General features: G+C 42.4%; 1 protein-coding gene across 1 annotated transcript in view; it reads left to right on the top strand.

Annotated features, from left to right (window-relative positions):
* trpm5 (transient receptor potential cation channel, subfamily M, member 5) overlaps positions 1 to 12,136 on the top strand; it is a 174,097-nt gene that overhangs the window by 33,594 nt on the left and 128,367 nt on the right. Inside the window, exon 5 of the mRNA XM_061887264.1 lies at positions 5,471 to 5,538. Coding sequence (XP_061743248.1) covers positions 5,471 to 5,538 — 68 coding nt within the window. The remainder of the gene's footprint in view (positions 1 to 5,470; positions 5,539 to 12,136) is intronic.

The raw sequence follows: 12,136 nt of genomic DNA, 5'->3' as shown, positions 1-12,136 counted from the left end.
TTATGCTGTTTGTTTCATACCACAGTTTTTGTGTTTGTTGCACGCCATAGTTTATGCTGTTTTTTTCATGCCACAGTGTTTTGTGTTTGCTGCACGCCATAGTTTATGCTGTTTGTTTCATGCCACAGTTTTGTGTTTGTTCCACACCATAGTTTATGCTGTTTGTTTCATACCGCAGTTTCGTGTTTGTTTCACGCCGTAGTTTGTTTGTTTACCTCATGCCCTGTCAAGATTTGGAGTTAGATTAATAAATATGTTCGTACCTGCTACCCTTGTACGGAAAAGTCTGTTTGCATCCCGGGAGAACAAACTTCGCAGCAATCTGCAAAAAAACCCCAATCATGACGGACACCACCATTCCGGGGTCTCCGTTGAGGTATTTTAGGCTTCATGTTGTGCCACACATTTTCAATGGGAGACAGGTCTGGACTACAGGCAGGCCACTCTAGTACTCACATTCTTTTACTACAAAGCCACACCTGTTGTAACACGTGTAGAATGTAGCTTGGCATTGTCTTGCTAAAATAAGCAGGGGCGTCCATGAAAAGACGTTGCTTGGATGGCAACATATGTTGCTCCAAAACCTGTAATGTACCTTTCAGCATTAATGGTGCCTTCGCAGATGTGTAACTACCCATGCCTTGGGCACTAATACACCCCCATACCATCACAGATGCTGGCTTTTGAACGGTGTGCCTAGAACAATCCAGGCGGTTATTTTCCTCTTTGGTCGGAGGACACAACGCCACAATTTCCAAAAACAATTACATATGTGGACTTGTCAGACCACAGAAAACTTTTCCTCTTTGCATCAGTCCATCTTAGATGAGCTCGGGCCCTGTGAAGCTGGAGGAGTTTCTGGGTGTTGTTGATAAATGGCTTTGGCTTTGCATAGTAGAGTTTTAACTTGCACCTACAGATGTAGCGACAAAGTGTAGTTACTGACAGTGTTTTTCTGAAGTGTTCCTGAGCCCATGTGGTGATATCCTTTACACACCGATGTTGCTTTTTAATGCAGTACCGCCCGAGGGACGAAGGTCACGGGCATTCAATGATGGTTTACACCCTCGCTGCTTTTGCGCAGTCATTTTATCCAGACTCTCTGAACCTTTTGGTGATATTACGGACCGTAGATGGTGAAATCCCTAAATTTCTTACAATAGCTTGTTGAGAAATGTTGTTCACAAAGTGGTGACCCCTCGCCCCCGTCCTTGTTTGCGAATGACCGAACATTTCATGGTTGCTGCTTTTATACCCAATCATGGCACCCACCTGTTCCCAATTAGCCTGCACACCTGTGGGATGTTCCAAATAAGTGTTTGATGAGCATTCCTCAACTTTTTCAGTCTTTTTTTGCCACTTGTGCCAGCTTTTTTTAAACATGTTACAGGCATCAAATTCCAATGAGCTAATATTTTCAAAAAAGAACAAAGTTCATCAATCAATCAATCAATCAATGTTTATTTATATAGCCCCAAATCACAAATGTCTCAAAGGACTGCACAAATCATTACGACTACAACATCCTCGGAAGAACCCACAAAAGGGCAAGGAAAACTCACACCCAGTGGGCAGGGGAGAATTCACATCCAGTGGGACGCCAGTGACAATGCTGACTATGAGAAACCTTGGAGAGGACCTCAGATGTGGGCAACCCCCCCCCTCTAGGGGACCGAAAGCAATGGATGTCGAGCGGGTCCAACATGATACTGTGAAAGTTCAATCCATAGTGGCTCCAACACAGCCGCGAGAGTTCAGTTCAAGCGGATCAAGACAGCTGCGAGAGTCCCGTCCACAGGAAACCATCCCAAGCGGAGGCGGATCAGCAGCGTAGAGATGTCCCCAACCGATACACAGGCGAGCGGTCCATCCTGGGTCCCGACGAGCGGTCCATCCTGGGTCTCGACTCTGGACAGCCAGTACTTCATCCATGGTCATCGGACCGGACCCCCTCCACAAGGGAGGGGGGGGGACATAGGAGAAAGAAAAGAAGCGGCAGATCAACTGGTCTAAAAAGGAGGTCTATTTAAAGGCTAGAGTATACAGATGAGTTTTAAGGTGAGACTTAAATGCTTCTACTGAGGTAGCATCTCGAACTGTTACCGGGAGGGCATTCCAGAGTACTGGAGCCCGAACGGAAAACGCTCTATAGCCCGCAGACTTTTTTTGGGCTCTAGGAATCACTAATAAGCCGGAGTCTTATTAGTTCACCAGTTCGAACGTTAATTATCATGTCTTTGCAGTCATTTCAATTGAATATAGGCTGAAAACTATTTGCAAATCATTGTATTCTGTTTTTATTTACCATTTACACAACGTGCCAACTTCACTGGTTTTGGGTTTGTTCAAGTATAGATTTAGTATGTAGTGTTCCTGAAGATTTAACGTTGAGGAAACCTATTTGTTTTGCCTCCAATACACCTCAAAGCTGTGTTTGTTTTGTACGTGCATCTCTCAGTCGGGCGCCTATTTCCTTATTGTATGCAAATGAGTTAATTTGCTTAACCAATGGTCTGCAGTTGACCAAACTCAAACCCGTAATCAAATGTCTTCCACACAAGCTGGTGTTTGAACAATACAACAAACGACTAAACACAAATTGACTCACAGCCGGTCTGACAACCTGGAGCTCATTCATAGCCAGTGATTACTTCAAGGTCCTGGGAGATGAGCGTTTTTCATCTACAAGACGTTCCATGTATCTAACACTTCATCAAAACGCATCATCTATACCAGGGGTCACCAACACGGTGAGGACCAGATGAGTCGCCCGCTGGCCTGTTCTAAAAAATAGATCAAATAGCAGCACTTACCAGTGAACCGCCTCTATTTTTTAAATTGTATTTATTTACTAGCAAGCTGGTCTCGCTTTGCTCGACATTTTAATTCTAAGAGAGACAAAAACTCAAATAGAATTTTAAAATCAAGAAAATATTTTAAAAGACTTGGTCTTCACTTGTTTAAATAAATTCATTAATTTTTTACTTTGCTTCTTATAACTCTCAGAAAGACAATTTTAGAGAAAAAAATACAACCTTAAAAATGATTTGGGGATTTTTAAACACATATACCTTTTTAAATTCCTTCCTCTCTTTCCTGACAATTTAAATCAATGTTCAAGTATTTTTATTTTAATTTTAAAGAATAATAAATACATTTTAATTTAATTCTTCATTTTAGCTTCTGTATTTTTGACAAAGAATATTTGTGAAATATTTCTTCAAACTTATTATCATCCATCCATTTTCTACCGCTTATTCCCTTTGGGGTCGCGGGGGGTGGGGGGGGGGGGCGCTGGTGCCTATCTCAGCTACAATCGGGCGGAAGGCGGGCTACACCCTGGACAAGTCGCCACCTCAGACAACATTCACACTCACATTCACACACTAGGGCCAATTTAGTGTTATTAGGATTAAAATAAAATAAAAATATTCTGGCAAACCTAGAAAATCTTTAGAATCAAATTTAAATCTTATTTCAAAGTCTTTTGAATTCATTTTAAAATTTTTGTTCTGGAAAATCTAGAAGAAATAATGATTTGTCTTTGTTGGAAATATAGCTTGGTCCAATTTGTTATATATTCTAACAAAATGCAGATTGGATTTGAACCTATTTAAAACATGTCATCAAAATTCTAAAATTAAGCTTAATCAGGAAAAATTACTGATAAAGTTCCATAAATTATTTTTTTTATTTTTTTCAAAAAGATTCGAATTAGCTAGTTTTTCTCGGTTGAATTTTGAATGTTAAAGAGTCGAAATTGAAGATAAACTATGTTTCAAAATGTAATTTAAATTTTTTTCCGGTTTTCTCCTCAATGAAGTGTTTTTTTCAATCATTTATTCTCTACAAAATACCTTCCGTAAAAGGAAAAAAAATGTACGACACAATCAATCAATCAATCAATGTTTTACTTATATAGCCCTAAATCACTAGTGTCTCAAAGGGCTGCACAAACCACTACGACATCCTCGGTAGGCCCACATAAGGGCAAGGAAAACTCACACCAGTGGGACGTCGGTGACAATAATGACTATGAGAACCTTGGAGAGGAGGAAAGCAATGGATGTCGAGCGGGTCTAACATGATACTGTGAGAGTTCAATCCATAATGATCCAACACAGTCGCGAGAGTCCAGCCAAAGCGGATCCAACACAGCAGCGAGAGTCCCGTTCACAGCGGAGCCAGCAGGAAACCATCCCAAGCGGAGGCGGATCAGCAGCGCAGAGATGTCCCCAGCCGATACACAGGCAAGCAGTACATGGCCACCGGATCGGACCGGACCCCCTCCACAGGGGAGAGTGGGACATAGGAGAAAAAGAAAAGAAAGGCAGATCAACTGGTCTAAAAAGGAGTCTATTTAAAGGCTAGAGTATACAAATGAGTTTTAAGGTGACGACTTAAATGCTTCTACTGAGGTGGCATCTCGAACTTTTACCGGGAGGGCATTCCAGAGTACTGGAGCCCGAAATGAAAACGCTCTATAGCCCGCAGACTTTTTTTGGGGCTTTGGGAATCACTAATAAGCCGGAGTCCTTTGAACGCAGATTTCTTGCCGGGACATATGGTACAATACAATCGGCAAGATAGGCTGAGCTAGACCGTGTAGTATTTTATACGTAAGTAGTAAAACCTTAAAGTCACATCTTAAGTGCACAGGAAGCCAGTGCAGGTGAGCCAGTACAGGCGTAATGTGATCAAACTTTCTTGTTCTTGTCAAAGGTCTAGCAGCCGCAATTTTGTACCAACTGTAATCTTTTAATGCTAGACATGGGGAGACCCGAAATAATACGTTACAGTAATCGAGACGAGACGTAACAAACGCATGGATAATGATCTCAGCGTCTATAGTGGACAGAATGGAGCGAATTTTAGCGATATTACGGAGATGAAAGAAGGCCGTTTTAGTAACGCTTTAATGTGTGCCTCAAAGGAGAGAGTTGGGTCGAAGATAATACCCAGATTGACAGACAGAAATACCCATTTTTTTTATACATTTATATATTTATTTATTAAGGTAAATTGAGCAAATTGGCTATTTCTGGCAATTTATTTAAGTGTGTATCAAACTGGTAGCCCTTCGCATTAATCAGTACCCAAGAAGTAGCTCTTGCTTTCAAAAAGGTTGGTGACCCCTGCTCTATACAATGAAAGGAGCAGAACTACTGAGACTCTAAGTATTAATTAGAAACTAAACATCCTTAATGGAACACAAACAAACACGTCTTTGTGAATAGATCAAGAGGATCGGATTCATAGGCGGTTGGCATCCGGCATTGAGCCGTGGTCGCTCTGTGCATTTCCAGATCCAACATAAGACAAGAGACACTTTGCATATGAAGCGAGGATGGAAATCCTGCAAATTTTGCATTGACCACAATTGCCCCTGAGAACCTTTTTTATAATGCGGGAAAATGTGGTGAGTGAGTCATGAGTGGATATGATATTGGCTTGTTTGCATGTTTTGCAGGCGCTCCAGCCAAGGACGCGGTGCCTGCGATGTGGGGACATGCTGCACTGGTCAGAGGAACATGGCGGGTGTGTAATTGTGCGTGGGCTGGCTGTCACATTTAGTCGAGTCCCGAGGCAGTTTTTTTGTTTTCTTTCAAGCCGGCAATAAGACAAAGAAATGGCAAACTGTGAAAAATGTTGGTTGAAAATGTTTACCATCCTTAAGGCCTACTGAAATTCAATTTTCTTATTAAACGGGAATAGCAGTCCATTCTATGTGTCATACTTGATCATTTCGCGATATTGACATATTTTGCTGAAAGGATTTAGTAGAGAACATCCACGATAAGTTTGCAACTTTTGGTCGCTAATAAAAAAAAGCCTTGCCTGTACCGGAAGTAGCAGACGATGTGCGCGTGACGTCATGGGTTGTGGAGCTCCTCAAATCTGAACATTGTTTACATCATGGCCACCAGCAGCGAGAGCGATTCGGACCGAGAAATCGACGATTTCCCCTTTAATTTGAGCGAGGATGAAAGATTCGTGGATGAGGAAAGTGAGAGTGAAGACTAGGAAAAGAAAAAAAAAGACTATACAGTGGGACCGATTCAGATGTTATTAGACACATTTACTAGGATAATTCTGGAAAATAACTTACCTGCTTATTGTGTTACTAGTGTTTTAGTGAGATTATATGGTCGTACCTGTACAACCTGAAAGTCGGCCCCGCACCTTTCTTCAGCACCAGTCGGCGGGTGGTGGTGATGCCCATCTCTACCCTTTGCAAGGGACCCTCTTCGAGACACAATCTATCGAAATGATTGCTGCATAATACACTGTACTTTGTGTGTGTGGTCCAATCCAACCGTGTTCGCTTGACATCTCTGTTCCGTAGTAAAGCTTGACTGTCATCTTTCGGGAATGTAAACAATGAAACACCGGCTGTGTTTGTGTTGCTAAAGGCGGCCGCGATACACCGCTTCCCACCTACAGCTTTCTTCTTTGATGTCTCCATTATTCATTGAACAAATTGCAAAAAAATTCAGCAACACAGATGTTCATAATACTGTGGAATTATGCGATGAAACCAGACGACTTATAGCTGGGAACGGTGCGGGAACAACATGTCCTCTACAATGCGTGACGCGTCATCATACCGCAACGTTTTACCATGATACTTCTGCGCAAAATTTTAAATTGCAAGTTAGTAAACTAAACCAGCCGTGTTGCAATGTTAATATTTCATAATTGATATACAAACAATCTGACTGCGTGGTCGGTAGTAGTGGGTATCAGTAGGCATAGCTCGGTTGGTAGAGTGGCCGTGCCAGCAACGTGAGGGTTGCTGGTTCGATTCCCACTTGTGCCATCCTAGTTAATGTCGTTGTGTCCTTAGGCAAGACTCTTTACCCACCTGCTCCCAGTGCCACCCACACTGGTTTAAATGTAACTTAGATATTGGGTGTAAAGTGCTTTGAGTCACTTGAGAAAAGCGCTATATAAATATACTTCACTTCACTTTGGCAAACTGTGCATGTAATATTTTTCATCCATATAGGACGATGGTCATTATGAGATTAAGCTTGTAGACTCGGGCCCCTTCTACACCAAGGTCATGTCTACATCTCAGGTACAAACACTGATGACATCTATTAAAAAGACAAGAAGCAAGGAACCAAGCAGAGACAGAGTTCAATGTAGTTCATGAGGAGAACGCATGGCGCTGAACACTTAATCACAGTCTCGCCCTACACTCTAAGGTTAAGCTCCGGCGTCCCTCTTTTTATTCAGAGTTCCATAGTCAACAGCACTGAGGCCGCCTCTAAAAGGATTGGTCACATATATTATGCAAAGCAGGTCCAGGACGCACAATACGTGACGGAATGGGCTATGGCCTTGTGATTTCACCTTGTCTCTGCTTCGTCTGTGTGTTGTCATCTTATCTTCGTTAAGGTCCTTGAAGTCCTTGGCTGTTAGCGGGCTAAAACAAAGATAACATCTGTGGCTGAGGCCACCCCTCAGACAAGAAGTTTTGTCCTTGCATGGATTAGAAAAAGTCTAACTTGAGCACAATAGCTAATAACTAAAGCAACGGACTTTAAGCATACTAAAGTTAGTGTGATAATATATACATAATTATTCAAACACTACACTATACCGAAAAACCCCTTACACAAATAATTATTTAGCCTAAGCCCCTAACCATCGTTTAAGGTCCCCCTCCTCAAACAAATTTTGATACGGGTAAGTGCGCCGTGTACAAACCCCGTTTTCATATGAGTTGGGAAATTGTGTTAGATGTAAATATAATGGAATACAATGATTTGCAAATCATTTTCAACCCATATTCAGTTGAATATGCTACAAACACAAGATATTTAATGTTCAAACTGATAAAAAAAATGTTGGGTGCAAATAATAATTAACTTTCGAATTTGATGCCAGCAACACGTGACAAAAAAGTTGGGAAAGGTGGCAATAAATACTGATAAAGTTAAGGAATGCTCATCAAACACTTATTTGGAACATCCCACAGGTGTGCAGGCTAATTGGGAACAGTCGGGTGCCATGATTGGGTATAAAAACAGCTTACCCAAAAATGCTCAGTCTTTCACAAGAAAGGATGGGGTGAGGTACACCCCTTTGTCCACAACTGCGTGAGAAAATAGTCAAACAGTTTAAGAACAACGTTTCTCAAAGTGCAATTGCAAGAAATTTAGGGATTTCAACATCTACGGTCCATAATATCGTCAAAAGGTTTAGAGAATCTGGCGGCATGGCCGGAAACCAACATTGAATGACCGTGACCTTCGATCCCTCAGACGGCACTGTATCAATAACCGACATGAATCTCTAAAGGATATCACCACATGGGCTCAGGAACACTTCAGAAAACCACTGTCACTAAATACATTTCTTCGCTACATCTGTAAGTGTAAGTTAAAGCTCTACTATGCAGAGCGAAAGCCATTTATCAACAACATCCAGAAACGCCGCCGGCTTCTCTGGGCCTGAGATCATCTAAGATGGACTGATGCAAAGTGGAAAAGTGTTCTGTGGTCTGACGAGTCCACATTTCAAATTGTTTTTGGAAATATTCGACATCGTGTCATCCGGACCAAAGGGGAAGCTAACCATCCAGACTGTTATCGACGCAAAGTTCAAAAGCCAGCATCTGTGATGGTATGGGGGTGCATTAGTGCCCAATGCGTGCCTGCCCAGTCTTATATGCGGCTTTTACAAACACATAAGTGAATGCAATGCATACTTGGTCAACAGCCACACAGGTCACACTGAGGGTGGCCGTATAAACAACTTTAACACTGTTATAAATATGCGCCACACTGTGAACCCACAACAAACAAGAATGGCGAACACATTTCTGCACCGTAACACAACATAAACACAACAGAATAAATACCCAGGATCCCTTGCAGCACTTACTCTTCCAGGACAGCTACAATATACAGTCCCCCCCACCCCCCGTTGAAATCCCTAAATTTATTGCAATTGCACTTTGTTCCCAATTAGCCTGCACACCTGTGGGATGTTCCAAATAAGTGTTTGATGAGCATTCCTCAACTTTATCAGTATTTATTGCCACCTTTCCCAACTTCTTTGTCACGTGTTGCTGGCATCAAATTCTAAAATTAATGATTATTTGCAACAACAACAAAAAAAAATTGAGTTTGTACATCAAATATGTTGTCTTTGTAGCATATTCAACTGAATTGTGGGTTGAAAATGATTTGCTAATCATTGTCTTCCGTTTATATTTACATCTAACACAATTTCCCAACTCATGGAAACAGGGTTTGTATGTTGACACGCACACAGACTGAATATTCTCTCTCTCTATCGTCTCTTTTCTCACAACCGTTTGTTGCGTAACTTTGCCATTTTTCACGAACATCCCAGCTTGGTTAAATATGGACTCGAAACAGCGGCTGCAGAACAGTTTACATCTTGATAAATCACATTGTGAGTAATAAACGATAATACTTGCATCAATCCTTTGCGCACGAGTTTAGTAGCTCAGTTTTTAGTGAAGTATTACTATTATTTGGTATGACATGTGATTGTGTCACGGCGGTGGGGGTTGCAGCTTGCAGACCGGACAACTCTGGACGACAGCGTGAGGTAGGAACATGATTTAATCCATAGATCATACACAGTACAACATGCGGGAAACAAACAAAAGGGATGTGTGCCGATTGCACACGTAAGCTAAAGCAAAAAAAACCTAGCACAGGAATCGTAAGTCAAGAAAAGGGCTCGGTTGGTAGAGCGGCCGTGCCAGCAACTCGAGGGTTGCGGGTTCGATCCCCGCATCCGCCATCCTAGTCACTGCCGTTGTGTCCTTGGGCATGACACTTTACCCGCCTGCTCCCAGTGGCACCCACACTGGTTTAAAAAAAAAAATGTAACATAGATATTGGGTTTCACAATGCTTTGAGTCACTTTGAGAAAAGCGCTATATAAATATACTTCACTTCACTTCAAAACAAGGAATACCCATCATGACTGTTGCAGTCCCAATCAAAGAAGCCTGACTGAGCGTGGCGAGCAAGGTGAATAAAAAGCGCTTTGATTAGTGGTGCCGACCACTAACCAGAGGCAGGTGAACCCAATTCATCGCCATAGAAACCAAAACAAACCTAGAGGTGCACAAAACAGGAACTAAGGGACCCCAAAAATAACAGAAAATGACAAAACATGTTCCGAGCCACGGATCATGACAGGTTGAGGTTGGACCAACAGTTATCCATCCACCCATTTTCTACCGCTTATTCCCTTTCGGGGTCGCGGGGGGCGCTGGCGCCCATCTCAGCTACAATCGGGCGGAAGGCAGGGTACACTCTGGACAAGTCGCCACCTCATCGCAGGGCCAACACAGATAGACAGACAACATTCACACTCACATTCACACACGAGGGCCAATTTAGTGTTGCCAATCAACCTATCCCCAGGTCTTTGGAAGTGGGAGGAAGCCGGAGTACCCGGAGGGAACCCACGCATTCACGGGGAGAACATGCAAACTCCACGCAGAAAGATCCCGAGCCTGGATTTGAACCCAGGACTGCGGGACCTTCGTATTGTGAGGCAGACGCACTAACCCCTCTGCCACCGTGAAGCCCGGACTAACAGTTATGCAGATTTTAATTCTAATCAGAGAAATGCTCCAAAGCGACTGAGAAAAAGTATTATTAAAATTCCAAATAACTGAGGCACTATGCAGGAAATGTAATAAGAATGAGCCATTTGGAAAATTCAATTATTATTTTTTTTTTGCGTCTCGCTGATACTCAATCACAAATACAAATGTAATCTTATTCAAAACTTGCCGGGGTTGGAGTCATTATGAGATTAACTAATTATCCTCTTAAGGACCCGCGACGTCTTCTGCAGCAGGCTTTAATTTTTGTCCATTTCTTTTGTCAGAGCTCCACGGTTCAAAAATAATAATATCAATCAATCAATGTTTACTTATATAGCCCTAAATCACTAGTGTCTCAAAGGGCTGCACAAACCACTACGACATCCTCGGTAGGCCCACATAAGGGCAAGGAAAAACTCACACCCAGTGGGACATCGGTGACAATGATGACTATGAGAACCTTGGAGAGGAGGAAAGCAATGGATGTCGAGCGGGTCTAACATGATACTGTGAAAGTTCAATCCATAATGGATCCAACACAGTCGCGAGAGTCCAGTCCAAAGCGGATCCAACACAGCAGCGAGAGTCCCGTTCACAGCGGAGCCAGCAGGAAACCATCCCAAGCGGAGGCGGATCAGCAGCGCAGAGATGTCCCCAGCCGATACACAGGCGAGCAGTACATGGCCACCGGATCGGACCGGACCCCCTCCACAAGGGAGAGTGGGACATAGAAGAAAAAGAAAAGAAACGGCAGATCAACTGGTCTAATACTATCCCTGTTATGCGAAACACAAAGAGGATGCCATGCCTCAGGAGAACAACACACAGCACGGCTCCAAAAGTGCATTTTATTTAAAAACAGTATACTATATGCCACACTACACCAAGTATTTGCAAATATATTTGTGTATTACAGCATTATAGAGCCACTTTTTACATAATAAACAATCAAAGCTCACTCAATGATTTTCCAGGAAACTCAAAGCATTAAAAGGGAACTGCACTTTTTTTCTTTATGTGACACATACATGTATTTATTTTGAGTGTTTTAAAGGCCTACTGAAATGAGATTTTCTTATTTAAACGGGGATAGCAGGTCCATTTTATGTCATACTTGATCATTTCGCGATATTGCCATGTTTCAGTAGAGAACATCGACGATAAAGTTTACAACTTTTAGTCGTTAATAAAAAAAAGCCTTGCCTGTACCGGAAGTAGCAGACGATGTGCGCGTGACGTCACGGGTTGTGGAGCTCCTCACATCTGAACATTGTTTACAATCATGGCCACCAGCATCGAGAGCGATTCGGATTGAGCAGGCGACGATTTCCCCATTAATTTGAGCGAGGATGAAAGATTTCTGGATGAGGAAAGTGAGAGTGAAGGACTAGAAAAAAAAAAACGAAAAAAAAAAAACCACAATGGCAGTGGGAGCGATTCAGATGTTATTAGTAGGGGTGTGCCAAAACATCGACACTACAATATATCGCGATATTTCCTCTTGCAGCGCGTTATCGATACACGGCC

This window comes from Nerophis ophidion, linkage group LG25, assembly GCF_033978795.1.
Source record: "Nerophis ophidion isolate RoL-2023_Sa linkage group LG25, RoL_Noph_v1.0, whole genome shotgun sequence".
NCBI lineage: Eukaryota > Metazoa > Chordata > Actinopteri > Syngnathiformes > Syngnathidae > Nerophis > Nerophis ophidion.
The sequence above is the reverse complement of the archived record's forward strand: the minus strand, read 5'-3'. Positions and strand labels throughout refer to the sequence as shown.